The sequence below is a fragment of the Hylaeus volcanicus genome, chromosome 9, assembly GCF_026283585.1.
Source record: "Hylaeus volcanicus isolate JK05 chromosome 9, UHH_iyHylVolc1.0_haploid, whole genome shotgun sequence".
Lineage (NCBI taxonomy): Eukaryota > Metazoa > Arthropoda > Insecta > Hymenoptera > Colletidae > Hylaeus > Hylaeus volcanicus.
Window position 1 is genome coordinate 2,602,040 of NC_071984.1, and position 15,897 is coordinate 2,617,936.

Here is a 15,897-nt window from a genome sequence, read left to right on the forward strand (position 1 = left end):
AAGTAACTTGATGTAACTATCACAATTTCATTCATTAAAGGGAATACGCTGTAACAATAGAAGAAATGAAGTAAACTAATGTAACTATTACAATTTCATTTATTAAAGGGGATGGGCTGTAACGATAGAAGAAATGGAGTGATTTGTAGTGACTATTACAATTGTATCCACTGAAGATAAAATGAAAAAACGAAGTAAGCTGAAGTAACATCCCCAGAGTAGCGATCGCCGCTTCTGGAGGGTCACAAAGTAGCGACAGCGTTTCGACGTCGAGTGATCTTCCTCCCATTCCGTTTTCGTTGACGTTCGTGCCCGACTATTTTCGACTAATTTACTAATTCGAGCCGGAACTGCCACTGGTATACCCCGACGGCGTTCGATTCGAAGAAATACAGTTTATACGCGTGTCAGTTAACATCAAAGGCGTAGGGGACCGCAATGACAGACGTAACTTGGATACTACTGGCCAACTTCTTTCTTTATGGATCCCAAGGAACTCCCTAAAGAAAAAGCGAACGCGCTAACGAATACTTTATCTTGAGAGTCAGCGGTCAGGAAATTATACTTGATATTTCATCCTTCCAAAGTTAGTACACCGTAACTGAGATTTTCCATTCGTGTTGAGGCCTTCGAAAGCACTTTGGCTACAAAGAGGTATCCAATGTCCTGAATGCACATTTTTAGAGCTGAAACGATAGAATGTAAGTTAAATAAAATTTATAAGAGATTTATTATCTTACGTAACTTGATTTGTGACTTGTGTATTCCACTGTTCGAATACTTGGTTATTTTACATTTGGTACGTGGACGTATTACTGAATTACTGGACTTTGCGAATAGTACTAAATAGTCAACCATTCAGTGAATGACAAAGTACCAGAGTAGGCGACAGTCGTTTGTTCTTGTTGGAGCTGTTTCGTATCAAACTGTTTCTTTTCCTGCATGAAAGCTGACCGATTAGTACACCGTAACTGAGATTTTCCATTCGTGTTGAGGCCTTAGAAAGCAATTTGGCTATGAAGAGGTCTGCAAAGTCCTGGATGCACATTTTGGGAGCTGAAATGATAGAATGTAAGTTAAATAAAATTTATAAGAGATTTATTATCTTACGTAACTTGATTTGTGGCTTATATATTCCACTGTTCGAATACTTTGGTATCGTACACTTGGTACGTGGACAAATTACTGAATTACTGGAATTTCTGAATAGTATTAAGTAGTCAAACATTCAGGCTTGAGGCACTACTCTACCATTTGACGTTATCTGCAAGGAGTGAATGACAAAGTACCAGAATAGACGACAGTCGTTTGTTCTTGTTGAAGCTGTTTCTTATCGAGCTGTTTCTTTTCCTGCGTGAAAGCTGACCGATTCGCGATGGCTGGGTCAAAGGAAAGCGCTAAAAAGATCGAAACACCGCCGTACAGAGACCGCATGGAGCTCAGGTCAATGTCGAGGGGTCCCCCACCTCCATACGCTAAAGTCGACAGCCTGAAGAACCCAAACTCGATCAACGACTCCACGTCCAAACAACAAAACGGTTTCTTTTCATTCTGTTCCATTAATTTGATCAGTTATCAATTGTACTGGATGATTGTTTAAGCTTCAGCTACTGATCATAGTATAAACTAGGAGATCTTGTTGTGTTAGAAAATTCCAAAAAGAAAATGTACTTATACGATACAAGTTTTTGTTTATTTTCATACTTCAGTAATCGAGTAGGATTAGTCTACTAGTAAAAAATACTCTAATAGCCTTGAAATAGTAAAGTCTTACACACGTAAGTCCCTAAATTACCTAAGCTATTTATTTCAACAATCGTGAACTCAGTATTTTCTACCATCTCCCTACGAAACTAGCATAAGCTTTGCTATCAAACTCAAATCTCTGTCTACGATCTTTATAAAATAGAATTAAATCTATGTAGGTTCAACAACGATAATAATCAGGAGCGGTTGTGCCAAATTCCCAAGATGTAGATGCATCTCTCTCTGCACCTGTGGATTGTTGACAATACTCCTCACCACTATCCTGGTCAACGTCATGTTCCCTTATCCGCTGCATGCATCTTGCATTATCAAATGGTACTTTCCAAACTCATATAAACATATTTATTGCTCAGCTATGAAATATTAGCATGTAACAGTGTTCGATACATGAAATATCTTCATTCAGAATTCTTCCACTCGCTACTTTTGAATCTATGATGAAATCCTCACACTTTTATTTGACATTTCTCTGTTTATTTATTTTCCTACTGCTGCAAATAAAAGCTTTGTGGTGCTCTAATAGGCAGCAGTGATTGTTCTTAAGTCAGGCCCTGTGGAAAGCATGGGAAAAACGTGAGAGAAATCTGTTCCGCATAAAGAAACTCAATATTGTCTAGTCTGGGGTCTGTATATTTTCCTTTGGCTGGACGTTACCGCTTGGATAATATACAGGCTCTGCTTTTCAAGTCCATGAGAACCTGTGTGTTATTTTTGTGCTCCCCCTTTGAACTTCAGCGCCACAAAAACTATCGCAACAATCCTTCCACAATTTCTGAAGTCAACTGTAAATGTATTCACCAATTTTATCACATTTTTGCTACGTTTATTGCGTTACAAAGCTTCTTTGCACAGTATCTGAACTCTAAAATAAAATTTGAAGAAGGGACTTGCCATATTCAGGAACTTTGGAGAACCTTGCACGGAAATCATGCAGAAGCTGAGGTGGCAAATACTTGACTGGTCATCCTGCGTCAACTGTGGTCCACATGGCAGCAGATGCCTCTACTCGGTAAGAGAGTATAATCCATAACAAAATAGTATCGTAAGGCCTTATGACTACCATGCAACTCCACACGACTCAGAGATTTCATTGCTTACGTTGTATGCTACTTACTTTGGTTTGCATATGCTGAGGCATATTACCCTAAGCATTACAACAATCTTGCCCAGTGCACAAAGTACTTAAATACTCAAGTAATAGAATAGCATTCGAATACTATTCAAATAATGCCGCATTTAAGTAGCTAGACCTCTCTTCGATTCAAGACTCTTTCGTTCCACAGCTGAAGGAGCTAAGACCTGACGAAAACAATGTAATCAGAGCCTCACACCTTGCGCCGAACATGAAGACTGTGGAAACCATACAAATAGCTTTCAAAGAGGTCAACAAAACCTGCATGGCAACAGTATGGCGATCAAATCATTGTTCTCACCTTCTCTTCTCTTAACTTCTCTAATGAGGTAAGAAACTTTCTTAATTATTTCTCTCCTCAAAGGGTGAATCCGTGTCGAACGAGTGGTTCAGGATATTCGATTATGGCACGAACTACTGTAATTTGCGCAACTTGGTGACCAGCATTGGCTTCAACGGAAGCCCGAGGTTCCTAGAGCTGACGAGCAACGCAGTTTGCACGCAGTACAACATGGCTGTTTGTAATTAGACTCACGTTTTCTGGAGTTTTTCGTTTAATATATTCACGAGGATTTTTGAACGAAGCATTGATTAAAACAGCCGATTATTCTGATACTTTTATTAATCCGACATGTTCAAGTATACAAAAATAAATTAAAAGTACATCCAACGCTAATAATTAAAAGGCACGCTTAGTTAACATTCAGTCGAGGGATAATTATTACAGACGTTTATTATTAAAATACTATCCCATTATGTACATTTTTCATTCGGAAAGGCGTATATTATCCCTATTCGAAATAAATAAATTAGGAGTTTACGAAATATTCTCTATTAGGAGGTGTCCGATACTATCCATACGTGCTCTTCTCCTAAGGCACTGTCATCATTTTTAAAGCGGAGAGAGTATTTACAAGATTAAATAAAATTCGCGAGTACAATTGGTATCTTTCTATTAACTAAGACTACTTAATTTACTAAATCTCCCTGCGTAACAACTTGATGATATGTCTTACATAGAACCATAGCGTAACAACTTTCAGTTCACAACAAATTAAATATAATCAAGCGCATGCTTAATTACATTTAAGTACATGTTTCCTTAATCTACAAATTATAGCTTCTGATAAATATATCAGTCACCCATCACTGACGATGCAACGCTTGGACTCAAATGTTTCACGCAATACTGGCTCCCGGTTCGAGCTTGGAAACGACACCTTGTTCCATTCCTTGTTATGCCTCTGCATGGAGATTTCAGTGCTATAGATGATGTACTGATATTGGAACTGAAACATTAAGAAGTGAGCGCATGAAATGCTGATTGTCTCACTGAACCCTACAAAAAAAAAAAAACGAGTATCATTATCTCAAAACGTACTCCACACTCCTATTACTAGATGCCCGATAACTGCGAGTGCTTCTAGCGTAAGAACTCTCGACTCCCCTCAACCGTCGCCTCAACTCGTTCGCGTCGAGGATATTTTCAAAGTCATCCATGCTTTCGTCCCTCTCTTTCACTTGGGAATACTCAAAGTCTGTAACGTCATCAGACATGCTAGGGAACTCGCGCTGGTAATTATAAACAAGGTCCTCTCGAGACTTCTTGGACGACGTGTACGAGCAGGACAGTTCTTCCCGTTGCTCTACTGTTTGCTGACTCCAGGGAACTACCGATTGTATCAACGAACTGCAGCTCTCTAAAAGAATATTGAAAAACAATTTAACAATCCACTTGGAAATCTACTTAAGTCTCTCTAAAAGAAAATTAATTATAAAACAAATTAATAATGCACTTGAGAAGAAACTTACGAATGCAGCGTTTCAGTTGATGAGAAATTGCGTTTCTAACCTCCCATATTCCTGTCTTCAATTTTCTGTACATCGAAGGAGTCTGAGGTGATTGTTTACTAGTGTAGGAAGATGAGACATAAGTCTGCGGATTCCCATTTGCGTAGCCATTTTGGTTGATGACCTCCACAGGTTCTGGTCGCGCGTTTCTCGTCTTTGGGCCAAACATCCTCTGCACTCCAACCATCAAAAAATGCACTGCGAAGGAAATCAATGTTACCATTTTTTCTTGGGTTTTCCTATCTATACATACTTATCGTAATCAAAATGATCAACACAGTCATCGATGCGAAGTCCAGGCAAGCATCCATGCCATGTTTCAAGTACGACACCAAGTTCAGTGGTACGATACTCATTATGGTGACTCTGGTTAACAGCGATGCATTGAGAAATGCTGCTATCACCATAGCGCAGAGTAAATAAACAACATGCAAGCCTACGCAGTATATCTTGTGGATTTGCTCTTCTGGAAATTCAAACAGCCTCGATATTTCAATCTTCTTACTTCTTACTTATATAACACATTCTTTATAAATACCAGTGTCACCGATGTACTCCGTTATCCAGTTTAGTTTCTGGTCCACCTCTGCGCGCATGTTGTTCGTTAGGTTCCAAAGGAACTGAATATTCTCGCTAATTCGCCCCAGCTTTTCCAAAGTGTGCTCGTACTGGACGAGAGCTACTTCGTGTTGCGCGAATATCCGATCAGTGCTCGCTTCTATTTTGTCCCAGATCAGTTGGGCTTGCTCTTGGATGTTTGTCAAGTCGTCCAGTATTTCTCTGTGATTCAGACTTGCCTCCTCTGTGAAATAGTTTCAATCAATGAAAACAATTGAGATCTTCTATATAGATTCACTCGATTACCTAATTTCTTCCTGATGTCCTCCGCCATGGATGCTAGTTGAGTGTGACCCGTTCTGATCAGTGCCCTTTCATTGATCAACTCTCTAAGGTTCGAGGTCACGAGATTGTGGGCTGATGTCTGAGCGTCTCTTAGGTGTTGCTGTTGCTCTTCCAGGCGATCTTGACTCTCCTGAATGAATGTTTAAGTGGAAGTAAATTAGTAATACAATTTAAACTGTCACGAATACGTAACACAATTTGAATATTTTCTGGATCTACCTTGAGGGAACCTAGTTTCTTGATCTGCGTGTGGGCAGTTGCCATCAATTTGTTAACGGTCACTTCTGTGAGAGCACGAAACTGCATACCCCGAGCCGAATAACAAACTGCCCTTGCCCTGTTGCTCATTAAATGGTACGCATTCCACATATCAGCATCCATGTCCGTTGTACATTGCTTCAGAGACTACAAAAATGTATGAAAAATATTAAATATTAAATATTAAATAGATGTAACAAAAATAGATCCAGAGTAACATTTTTTTTTCATTATTCTCTAATGTATATATGTATATAATTTAGTAATTAATTATTAAATTGATACACAATCCTGGAAACCTTTCGGTTTGATGTACACTCGTACCAAGCACTGTGTGTTATGAGATTTTAGAACTGAAGGGAGCCCAGATGTGGTCTGTGCACTCCAGGGGGGGAGATTGCAGGTCTGAACACGTCTGAGCCACCCTTCCAAATATGATAAACAGATATACTGTAGCTGTGTATGTTAGTAATACAGAAAAACGAGAATTTAGTCACAAATGCAACTGTGGGAAAAATTTTTATAGTAAAATTTGTATTGTTTATACAATTAATGAGTCAGTAGATATATATTTTTTATAAAATTCTTTAATATATATTTAATTTCTTGACATTCATAATTCTATTATATAATAGATAAATAAACAGAAAAATTCTTTAATATATTTTTAATTTCTTGACATTGATAATTCTATCGTATTGTTATTAGTCTTTCCAGGATGTTTAACAATTCTGAAAGTAACTCTATAAGAACAGTAATTCTAAAGAAATCACTCGAAGGGAAAGAAATATTTAAACAAAGCCCAGGTTTACATGTGAGAAACTTACGGAACCTCGTAATTTCCAATTACATAAAGGATATTACTAAAGGATACCATTAAAGGATATTATACCATTTCTTCTGTACACGGGAACATCTTCCTGCCCTCCACAGCCGACTGGCAGTTCAAGAGATTGACGCTCAGCTTAGCCAAATCCTCTTCCGACATCTGCGAGCAGGTAGTTCTAATTTTCATGACTACTTTGTGCTGGCAAGTTTCCAAGGGCGATGACACTTGGATTTCTGTAAATTTTGCTGCTTCTTGAAGGAACTTCTCGTCTTCTGTCATGGAATCATACGGAATCGCTATAAGTGGCACGCCATCCGCCACTAGGGCAGTCGACTCGTCTTTGCTTCCGCCCCAGACCCATCCGAACATCGAAAACGCTTCTGCCCCGCAAAGGGCCGCCGTAACAAGGTACGTTAGCAAGTAAAAGTGCTCCATTCTTCAGAGATCTCTCTGCGAATAGAAGAAAGTATGTGGTAAAGACGGTGGGGTTTATTTGTGATACTTAAACTTTAATAACCACTTGTGGGAATTTTAATTACCTGGGATAACCAAAAAATAACCTCTCAGCAAAAATAAATTATGATATATACTTAGGTGATATATAAAGTGTGAATTTAATAGAATTAGTGTATTTTTTTAAGTCCAACTATGAAGTGCGACAAACTTAATTCAATGTTAAGTCGTACATGTGTTTCACTTCCACTGGCTAAAAACAATTATTTTGTAGCAATTATTTTTGAATCAGTTGGGTCACGTATCGAGAATCAGCTGATCCTTTTGGATTAGTGTGTTAAGGATATAATTAAACGATCCACAGGTGATGCACCACCCATGCATTCGCTCATTTTAAATTTGGTAACGTATATAAAGCTCACTAGTCACTGAGCTGCTCAGATAGCGGCTAAGTGAGCGCAAGACCGTTGCGTCACCGATTTCATTAAAATTTTGTATACTTATAGATTTTGTCATCCTGATTACGAAAATATAGCGTCACGAGGACAAATACTCGATGCATTTTTCGATATTTAGGATTAAAGTTTCATTATTCGAATAAATAAAGTTTTGTATTTATTATTTCCGAGTGCGTATAAACTCGTGTGCTGTTAGCTAACGTTCGTTTCCCCTTCAAGGTGAATTTTTTTTTTTCGTTTAATCTTCCTCACGATAATTAGAATTTATGTTTAAAGACGCATATCGAATTTTGAATACATTTTTTACTTATTAAAACTTTGTTACATAAAAAAATACACGAAACAAGAATAGAAGAAGTCGATTAATCTTCAAAAATCCATTTAGGATTGAAACATTTTTTCTTCTCACGGAACCCTATCAAAAACGTATACAAAGTTTTTCTTTAAAGTGAAAACCCGATTTTTTAAAAATGAAAGAAAACTCTTGTAATAAGAAATTCTTATTACACTCATAACCAGGTTATATATATTATATATATATATATGTATTATCTGAACGATATGGATAGTTATTATATAACAAATGAAACATCACTTTTAACAATTTACATTGTTGCAAACATTTCACTAGGCCTTTACATGGAGCTGATATTTTTTTTATTTTGTTTTAACACCGTTTGCTTGCTTGAGATAATTTTACTAGATTTCTTTAAGCAAAGTGGAACTGACATTCGATTCAAGTTCAAGGCGTTCTGCATACATTTGATAATCTTAATCGGTCTAATGATCTTCCAAAATGGATATTTAATAAATGACACAGGACAAATCGTTAATGTTTTCATATGTATGTTGGTTTCGAAGATACTGTCGATAATCATCTCCATTATTAATTCAAGAAATCGACACAATGAAAATTCTATTAATACCATACGAGGTATGGACTATGGAACTGGTATGGCATACAGTTACTATTATGGATACCTGAGACTCATTCTTCCTTCAACCGGCACAGAAAGTAAGGGTCTCATTGAGAAAATTGAGAATTTCGAGGACAATCACAAGATAACAATAGCTATTCATAAGCTATTAATTCTGATTCCATCGTCGATGTACGTACCACCGGACCTAAGGGAAGCTTCCTACCAATGGATGGAAAGCACGATGAACTTGGAGGAAGAGAAACGCCATCGAGCTGGAACCAAAGAGCGAGTGTATCGTAACACTGTATATAAAATTAATCCTCGTAGAGGAAAGTTGTACTCCAAACCTGTTTACGTGGTGGCAGAAGGTGCCACGCCTTTGTTAACTTTCTTCGAAGTTCAGAAGCATTCCCATCCGGAGACGGATGTCTACAAGAAGTACAGCAAGGATATCACTACAAACTTTTATAACAAATTGAAAGAGTTGATTAATGATGATTTGGAGTGTAGAAATCTGTGCGAGTTGATATATTACGATGACTATGATGGTAATGGTGTTCTAACTAATGTCGCAGCTGTTATTCTACAGAGATTGTCTGATCTATGCGTGTTGGAAGTTACTTAAAATTGTGGTTGCGCTTAGAATTTACTTGCTTCTTTTATGCTTTTGCATTTTTAATATCTTTTATAAGTTACGTGTTCTTTAACATGTATTTCAAAGATCAAAGGACAAATGTTACAAGACAACTGGATATTTTCTGAGCGTGACAATGTACAAAATAATGCCTATAATAATGTTAAAGAGAAATATTTTTGATCTTTCTATTGAGAAGTTTTACATATATTGTATTGCATAAATGCATTAAAATTTTTACATTGTGAATCTATACAAGCTTTTGCGTGTAATTATAGTCTAGTGAAATAAATAATAAAGTGTTGTAAAGTTCTATCCCTAATAAGACAGCATTTGTTTATAGAAATTTGTTATAATGCAAGATCACTTATTGTAGAGGTATAAAATGAGATTTGAGATTTAAATCGCGCGCGCATTTTCCTTGAAGTGGCAATAGTTCCCACTGTTGCCGCTAGATGGCGCCACTAAATGAGGGAAAATAATTATTGCTAAAATGAATAATTATTCATTGAAATGGTAAATTTAAGACATTAAGTGATATATAGTAGCATTATGAAACAAAGAATCGTGTTAATAATGCATTTATGGCAAATAAAATATACAGCGGCCGCTCTATTGGCATACTCGCGCTCTGATTGGTCGAGGAGCGCGGCCGCCTTGCGCTGTGATTGGTCGAGAAGCGCGGTCGCCTCGCGCTCTGAATAGTCGAAGTTTTCTGTTAATATCTCCTTAACGAAGCCTCGTACAACATTTTTGCTAAGGAAAAAGTTGTTTGAAATCACCTCCCGAACCACCCCTTTCTAGGTGTTACAACATTTTGTGGGACACCTTGTATTTCATTTATGGCATCAGTGGCGCCATCTAGCAGCAGCAGTTGGAACTATTTTCACTACAAGCTTGAACGTTTCGTCACCGATGACGCCACTGTCGTTTAAAATTTTGGTCAGAATTTTACTCCTGGTATCAGGAGAACGTAATATGCGAAGAGGTGGCACAATTTATTTATTTTATTTCGAACTTACCTTTTTGTACCAGGAGAACTTAATACTCGTAGAGATTGCACAATTCTTTATCGTGTCTCTAATCTTACCTTTCTTTATCAGGAGAATTGAATACTCGAAGAGATTGCACAATTTATTTATTTTGTCTCGAGACTTACCTTTTACTTATGCCCCTGTTATATGGCAACCTGTACTATTTAGTTTGTAGGCAGGTTGCATCATTATAGGCGCGGATGTGCCCCTGTTATGCGGCAACCTGTACTAGCCTGTTCGTCGTTTCGGTTGCCGACTCGTAGGCGCACGATCATTATATTTTGTTCCTTACTCGGATCCAATGGTACCCTAAATTCTAAGTAAGTGTATACAGCAGTGAGGACTGCAACGCTCGCTCCAATGCGCATGATCAGGAAAACTCCCACGAATGTCCATCACTGCCGGCACCGGCCACCGTGGTAACCTGCAGTAACCTGTTAACAGCTGAGAGGTCGTCAAACTCTTTTTAACAGAATAACAAAATTTTTCCTCAGTTTTCCTGTAAAAATGCGTACGTACAAGAGTTTCTCTAACCACACATTAGCACTGAAAATAATAAATAAAATTGAAAATAGCAAATTTCGTAACCGATATTATTGTTACCATACCGTTGTACTTTTGTCGTTATTTTTAATTTACATCTTGTACACGAGCAGCGATTAACACGTTGAACATTGTGTCACAGTTGTTTTTTTTACCGAGGAACTGAATTTATTAATTTTGAGGTGAAGCTGTTGACGAAAATAAATTTGAATATAATTCATGAATATGGTTATGAATATGGTTTAGAAACCAAGTACCACGACAAATGCTACATTCTATACTTTTACAATCATCTGTGGATGAAATTTGAATTCTGTAGAGACTTTCGTCTCCTCTCTTACTACTCTTTATGCCAATCACTAAAAGCATGTGTTCGTAAACCTATTTCCTCCCTTAATCGATTAAAAGAATGCCTCGGTCTCTTCTGTAATTTTTCAGCGGTCAGTAGCCAAGTATCGTTCTATCTATCATGCATCCTCACCGTCCTCGTGTTTTCTGGAATGCAAATATACAAAGGTTGGCTGGCGTCGTCGCAACTCTACACTATATTAGGAGGATATGTTGGATCTTTATTATTTATATGCGTGTTAACCGCTGTGGGAAACTTGGAAGCTATGTTGTTCGGGAAATCTTTCCAACAGAAGTTATTTCCAGAAGGTGAGTTATCGCTTTAAATTAAGAAAAATAAAGTAACTACCAAACTTCTTTTCTTATTCCAGTTGTGTTTTCCATGATCGTTAGTCTGATCGCGTCAGGATTGGTCCATCGAGTCGCGACTACAACCTGCTTCCTGTTCTCCATAGTCGCTCTGTATTACATCAATCGAATCTCGCAGGAGACGTATTCTGTACCTGTACCTGTACCAGTATCTATACACTCGAAGAAAAGAAAATAAGAATCTTGTAACTATTTTACACAGAATCGAAGTACTTCGTTATCGACAGCCTGTAATTAACTACTTTCCCTTGTAACTATTTTTTTATATGCAAATACAACCCGAAGGAGGATAAGAAAAATTCAAATGTATTTATTATTCCATACATGAATATTTTATAACATTTTAGGATTCCGCTTTCTACTTTCTCTGTGCTTCTCTGCTTCCTCTTTATCGCTAAAATACTCGAAGCATTCGTCAGAGTCTTCGAGTCTAAGGGGAGTATCCGAGTTTGACTTTATCTGACTATCGTCAAAGTTGGGCTGTGCCATAACTTGTTTATAAATAGTCATCGCCTGCAAGTATTAAATCATTTTATAACAGTAAATAACGTTTTGTATACAAAGTATGGAACGCAACGTTTTTGTAACATACTTGAGTCACCAAGGAAGACACATCGGCTACGTTGCTGGGTAATATCAAAGTATTATTGTTCTTCGCCAATTTGTTGAACGCTTGAACGTACTGCTCTGCTATACTAAGCGCAGCAGCATTTTTTGCATCTGTTAAATTAAGAGCACCTGCTACGAGCTTCAAGCTTTTCGCACGTGCCTCTGCAATAGCTACCAAGGCAGTCGCAGCACCGCTGGCTTTATTTATTTCTTCCTGTTTCGCAGCCTCTGTAAAATCAATTCAGATGAACTGAATGCAATTCATCAATGCAGAAAAAGTTAATTACCCGATGCTAAAATCTGTGCCAAACGTTTCCCCTCCGCGAGATTAATTTCTGCTTCCCTGGCACCTTCGGACTCTAAAATTGCGGCTCGCTTCTTCCGTTCGGCTTCTACTTGCATCTGCATTGCTTCCTGCACTCTCTGCGGTAATTTAATGTCACCTAATGCAGGAAGTTAGCTGCGTGACGTATCTCAAACTCGACTTCTTAAATCTCGATTCGATTTAGCTTACGTATTTCGTATCGAAGACAGGTAATACCCCAAACTTCGCTCGCTTTATTTATGCTATCGACGATGCAAACGTTGAGGCCTTCCCTTTCCCTGAACACTTTGTCCAAAGATATTTTTCCTAATTCGGATCTCATTGTTGTTTGAGCTAATTGAATTATAGCGAATTCTGGATCCTCCACACCGTACGAGGCTAAGTACGGGTCGTTTATTCTTAGGTACAACACTCCATCGATGTTCAATGTTACGTTATCTGTGGGTGGGAATTTGGAAAGGAGTACTGATTGTAATTATTTTGAATGTGAGATTGTTAATAATGTACGTACCTGATGTAACTGCGGTTTGTTGCGGGATATCTATAGCTATTTCTTTGAGACTCTGAACATATTTGACTTGATCGATGATCGGTATAAGTATGTTTAACCCTGGATCTAAAATCTTATGAAACTTTCCCATTCTCTCGACGATCCATGCCTGGAAATAGTATAATTCAGTTAATATTAAGTCGTGTAAGTAATCAAGTTGTATGATGTAATAGATGTAATAGATAAAATAGCAATGGAAAGGTTACAGGGCTTGCAAAGGTAACCGACCTCTTGTTGCGGAACAAACATTATAATAGTATTGAGTGGTGTAGTAGACTTATATCTGACATGGTTCGCTATTGCCAATTTGGGAACGTGTTCGAATCCAAGAGCTGGCTGGTGCTACGAAAAGAGATCACGTTATTTTACGATCGTAAGTAATTCCTGAAGGTTACGTGTTATTATAATTTCGAGGTTATCATGGTTACCTGAAAAATTCCGAAATTCCGAGCGAGCAGTTTAAATCTGCAATTCATTCCGCATCTGTATCTTCGTAATAGCATCACACTAATCGGTGCACGTAGTTTCTGGGAGGTTCTTTGATTGTCTTTGACGGCTGATAAAGATTAGAAGAGGTTAGTTGCAATTCGTAATATAACGCATAGGTGCATGGCATTCATAATGTATTTCACGCATGCGCAGAGAGGACAAATATCATTCTATACCTTTCTCTCTCACACAGACTATGGACAAATATCATTCTATACCTTTCTCTCTCACACAGTTTAGACATTTTTAAACAACTTTTTCCTAAGCGAAAATGTTGTCCGAGGCTTCGTTGAAAAGATATTAACGGAAAACCTTGACCAATCCGAGCGCGAGGTGGTCGAGCTCCCCGACCAATCAGAGCGCGAGATTTGCACTTCGCGGCCAACGAGCTGCCTTAAGGCTCAGGACCGTGCCACCGTCACCGGGCACCACGCGAACATATTTTTAATAGCTTTCCGTATCACCCAATGGGGTACTATTATATCGACACTGTTTTTTTTTTGTTTTTTTTTTTAAGTTTTATAGGTTCGATCAATCGAAAAAAAAATGGAATTATAAATATGAAATGAAATAAAAATTACGTATATCAAGATTGACAACTTCCGGGATCTTTTGTAAACGACAGTAGGAACGTCGATTTGCACGTTGGACTTGGTAACACAAATAAGACGCAGTAAAGAATTGTTGCTTGAACACGAACGTTTTTTATTTTTAATAAACATCATTTTAGAAAAAGAAGTATCGTATGAATATGTGGATCCAAACAGAATAAATTCGGAATCCGACATCTCGAAGCCCGGGCTACATTGATTTTGATAATATGATATAAAATCTGATCGCCTCTGTTTAAGTATAAATTAAGTCGATTAAATTGAAAAGAGTGACAAAAATCATTAAAGTACAGGGTGTCCCAAAAATGTTGTAACACCTTGAAGGGGGTGGTTCGGGAGGTGATTTGAAACAACTTTTTCCTTCAGCGAAAATGTTGTCCGAGGCTTCGTTGTGGAGATATTAACGGAAAACACTGACCAATCAGAGCGCGAGTATGCCGATGGAGCGCCCGTGGTAACGTATGAGCGCGGCCGTCTAGCGCGTAGCCACGCCTACTGCTGGCGCTCCACCGGCATACTCGCGCTCTGATTGGTCGGGGAGCGCGGCCGCCTCGTGCTCTGATTGGTCAGTGTTTTCCGTTAATATCTCCTCAACGAAGCCTCGGACAACATTTTCGCTATGGAAAAAGTTGTTTCAAATCACCCCCCCAACCGCCCCTTTCAAGGTGTTACAACATTTTTGAGACACCCTATATAGCATTTGTAAATAAATAATTCCTCGTTGTAAAATTTAAGTGCAGGATTCGAATGTGAATTCAGGCCCTGCCAAATTTTTGAACCGGCCCTGGAAAAGATCTCGCCGGCCCTGATCACAACTAAAACGATCTGTGCAACGTACCACTTAATTCCTAGCCATCCCATTATCATGAATCCCATTACCGGTAATGGGTTATCCATAAATACCAGTTATTATTGGTACATTTTTTTACACCTATGTGCTTGCACGCAAATTTACGTAATATTTTTACCAAGCGTGACATATATAAATGGTCGAATGAATCGGATGGGAGTTCAGTTTTCTAGATAGTGATTCGCAGCGAGTGAATCGATTCTGTTTGCGAGGATCAAATTGAAATTCGACCGCCATGCGTTCTTACGTTGTTCTGTTGACGCTCACCTTTCTGGCGTGTTCATACGCGGAAGAATTATATCCGGATAAGTACGATAACATCGACGTCGACAATCTCTTGCACAACGATCGCTTGCGAGAGCAGTATTACAACTGTTTCGTAGACAAGGGACCGTGCATAACGTCCGGCTCGGCATTCTTTAAAGGTATCATTCTTTTAAGGAATTTTAAAATGAAATTTCATTACATCGAAATCTTTCGTCTTTTGTTACGTACGTTTTACGATTTGTTCGACCTGCGACTATCTTTCAGAATACTTGCCGGAGGCGGTCGCGACAAAATGCAAGAAGTGCACCGAAAAGCAGAAAGAGAGTTTCGATAGAATCGCTGAATGGTACGCGGAGAACCAGCCGGATAAGTGGAACTATTTCGTGGAAGTCATGTTGAAGAAAATGTCAGGGGAGGCGGTAAACAAAAAGTAAACCGAAAACGCTTTCCTTTGGATCGATTACAGGATGACGAATTTGTATTATTCTATTAACTTTAAGCGGTATATGGATGTACGTAACAATTGAACAACGTGATAATAAAAGAATTTCAAACCACGCAAATTTCGCGCCTTGTGTACATCGATCTATATTACGATACAATCTCTTTAGTTTATCGAACGTCCGATTATTTTTGTATTTACCGTCTTTTCTATTATTAATTTACGACGAAACAATGAGAATTATTTATTCGCGAA

At 38.2% G+C, this 15,897-nt stretch overlaps 7 protein-coding genes across 9 annotated transcripts; 4 read left to right on the forward strand and 3 right to left on the reverse strand.

Moving 5' to 3' along the window:
* Positions 1-24: 24 nt before the first annotated feature.
* LOC128881862 (uncharacterized) lies at positions 25-1,560 on the reverse strand. The gene is made up of 4 exons (XM_054133238.1): positions 1,290-1,560; positions 878-1,056; positions 566-686; positions 25-500 (listed from the first exon to the last, which is right to left on the reverse strand). Exons 1-3 carry the CDS (start codon positions 1,558-1,560, stop codon positions 681-683), a joined length of 456 nt encoding a protein of 151 aa, XP_053989213.1. The 3' UTR covers positions 25-500; positions 566-680.
* Positions 1,561-1,972: 412 nt separating this feature from the next.
* LOC128881863 (uncharacterized) lies at positions 1,973-3,434 on the forward strand. Its single transcript, XM_054133239.1, has 4 exons — positions 1,973-2,082; positions 2,668-2,776; positions 3,051-3,173; positions 3,264-3,434. The coding sequence occupies exons 1-4, from the start codon at positions 2,042-2,044 to the stop codon at positions 3,426-3,428; spliced, it is 438 nt and encodes a 145-aa protein (XP_053989214.1). The 5' UTR covers positions 1,973-2,041; the 3' UTR covers positions 3,429-3,434.
* Positions 3,435-3,503: 69 nt separating this feature from the next.
* On the reverse strand, positions 3,504-7,562 carry LOC128881859 (protein brambleberry-like). Its single transcript, XM_054133235.1, has 9 exons — positions 7,280-7,562; positions 6,804-7,190; positions 5,873-6,058; positions 5,615-5,783; positions 5,289-5,552; positions 5,004-5,216; positions 4,712-4,948; positions 4,281-4,599; positions 3,504-4,188 (listed from the first exon to the last, which is right to left on the reverse strand). Exons 2-9 carry the CDS (start codon positions 7,173-7,175, stop codon positions 4,035-4,037), a joined length of 1,914 nt encoding a protein of 637 aa, XP_053989210.1. The 5' UTR covers positions 7,176-7,190; positions 7,280-7,562; the 3' UTR covers positions 3,504-4,034.
* Positions 7,563-7,690: 128 nt separating this feature from the next.
* Positions 7,691-9,540, forward strand: LOC128881860 (stimulator of interferon genes protein homolog). Of its 2 annotated transcripts, none has more exons than XM_054133237.1 (2): positions 7,691-7,870; positions 8,548-9,540. In XM_054133237.1, the coding sequence occupies exon 2, from the start codon at positions 8,588-8,590 to the stop codon at positions 9,194-9,196; it is 609 nt and encodes a 202-aa protein (XP_053989212.1). In that variant the 5' UTR covers positions 7,691-7,870; positions 8,548-8,587; the 3' UTR covers positions 9,197-9,540. The 2 variants fall into 2 exon arrangements, with proteins under 2 accessions (XP_053989212.1, XP_053989211.1); XM_054133236.1 differs by having other exon boundaries at positions 7,722-8,585; positions 8,664-9,540.
* Positions 9,541-10,593: 1,053 nt separating this feature from the next.
* On the forward strand, positions 10,594-11,783 carry LOC128881721 (protein KRTCAP2 homolog). Its single transcript, XM_054132998.1, has 3 exons — positions 10,594-10,750; positions 11,221-11,439; positions 11,502-11,783. The coding sequence occupies exons 1-3, from the start codon at positions 10,747-10,749 to the stop codon at positions 11,675-11,677; spliced, it is 399 nt and encodes a 132-aa protein (XP_053988973.1). The 5' UTR covers positions 10,594-10,746; the 3' UTR covers positions 11,678-11,783.
* Positions 11,784-11,789: 6 nt separating this feature from the next.
* LOC128881720 (stomatin-like protein 2, mitochondrial) lies at positions 11,790-13,742 on the reverse strand. Of its 2 annotated transcripts, none has more exons than XM_054132995.1 (8): positions 13,649-13,742; positions 13,412-13,539; positions 13,212-13,325; positions 12,945-13,092; positions 12,623-12,871; positions 12,396-12,551; positions 12,092-12,336; positions 11,790-12,012 (listed from the first exon to the last, which is right to left on the reverse strand). In XM_054132995.1, the coding sequence occupies exons 2-8, from the start codon at positions 13,484-13,486 to the stop codon at positions 11,833-11,835; spliced, it is 1,167 nt and encodes a 388-aa protein (XP_053988970.1). In that variant the 5' UTR covers positions 13,487-13,539; positions 13,649-13,742; the 3' UTR covers positions 11,790-11,832. The 2 variants fall into 2 exon arrangements, with proteins under 2 accessions (XP_053988970.1, XP_053988972.1); XM_054132997.1 differs by having other exon boundaries at positions 13,691-13,709.
* A 1,334-nt stretch (positions 13,743-15,076) lies between these two features.
* LOC128882069 (ejaculatory bulb-specific protein 3-like) lies at positions 15,077-15,763 on the forward strand. The gene is made up of 2 exons (XM_054133643.1): positions 15,077-15,358; positions 15,465-15,763. Exons 1-2 carry the CDS (start codon positions 15,169-15,171, stop codon positions 15,632-15,634), a joined length of 360 nt encoding a protein of 119 aa, XP_053989618.1. The 5' UTR covers positions 15,077-15,168; the 3' UTR covers positions 15,635-15,763.
* Positions 15,764-15,897: the final 134 nt, after the last annotated feature.

Coding starts and splice junctions, on each gene's coding strand:
- LOC128881720 (XM_054132995.1), bottom strand. CDS start 13,486: ATGCTATTACGAAGATACAGATGCGGAATGAATTGCAGATTTAAACTG. Junction 13,093..13,211: donor TGTTTGTTCCGCAACAAGAG/GTCGGTTACCTT, acceptor TACTATTTCCAG/GCATGGATCGTCGAGAGAAT. Junction 12,552..12,622: donor CTGTCTTCGATACGAAATAC/GTAAGCTAAATC, acceptor TTCCTGCATTAG/GTGACATTAAATTACCGCAG.
- LOC128881859 (XM_054133235.1), bottom strand. CDS start 7,175: ATGGAGCACTTTTACTTGCTAACGTACCTTGTTACGGCGGCCCTTTGC. Junction 5,784..5,872: donor AGAAACTAGGTTCCCTCAAG/GTAGATCCAGAA, acceptor ACATTCATTCAG/GAGAGTCAAGATCGCCTGGA. Junction 4,949..5,003: donor GATCATTTTGATTACGATAA/GTATGTATAGAT, acceptor TTTCCTTCGCAG/TGCATTTTTTGATGGTTGGA.
- LOC128881863 (XM_054133239.1), top strand. CDS start 2,042: ATGTTCCCTTATCCGCTGCATGCATCTTGCATTATCAAATG. Junction 2,777..3,050: donor GCAGCAGATGCCTCTACTCG/GTAAGAGAGTAT, acceptor TTCGTTCCACAG/CTGAAGGAGCTAAGACCTGA. Junction 3,174..3,263: donor ACAAAACCTGCATGGCAACA/GTATGGCGATCA, acceptor CTCTCCTCAAAG/GGTGAATCCGTGTCGAACGA.
- LOC128881721 (XM_054132998.1), top strand. Junction 11,440..11,501: donor ACAGAAGTTATTTCCAGAAG/GTGAGTTATCGC, acceptor TTCTTATTCCAG/TTGTGTTTTCCATGATCGTT.
- LOC128882069 (XM_054133643.1), top strand. CDS start 15,169: ATGCGTTCTTACGTTGTTCTGTTGACGCTCACCTTTCTGGCGTGTTCA. Junction 15,359..15,464: donor CGGCTCGGCATTCTTTAAAG/GTATCATTCTTT, acceptor ACTATCTTTCAG/AATACTTGCCGGAGGCGGTC.
- LOC128881862 (XM_054133238.1), bottom strand. CDS start 1,560: ATGGAACAGAATGAAAAGAAACCGTTTTGTTGTTTGGACGTGGAGTCG. Junction 1,057..1,289: donor AACGACTGTCGTCTATTCTG/GTACTTTGTCAT, acceptor CTATCATTTCAG/CTCCCAAAATGTGCATCCAG.
- LOC128881860 (XM_054133236.1), top strand. CDS start 8,195: ATGTATTATCTGAACGATATGGATAGTTATTATATAACAAATGAAACA. Junction 8,586..8,663: donor TTCTATTAATACCATACGAG/GTATGGACTATG, acceptor CAACCGGCACAG/AAAGTAAGGGTCTCATTGAG.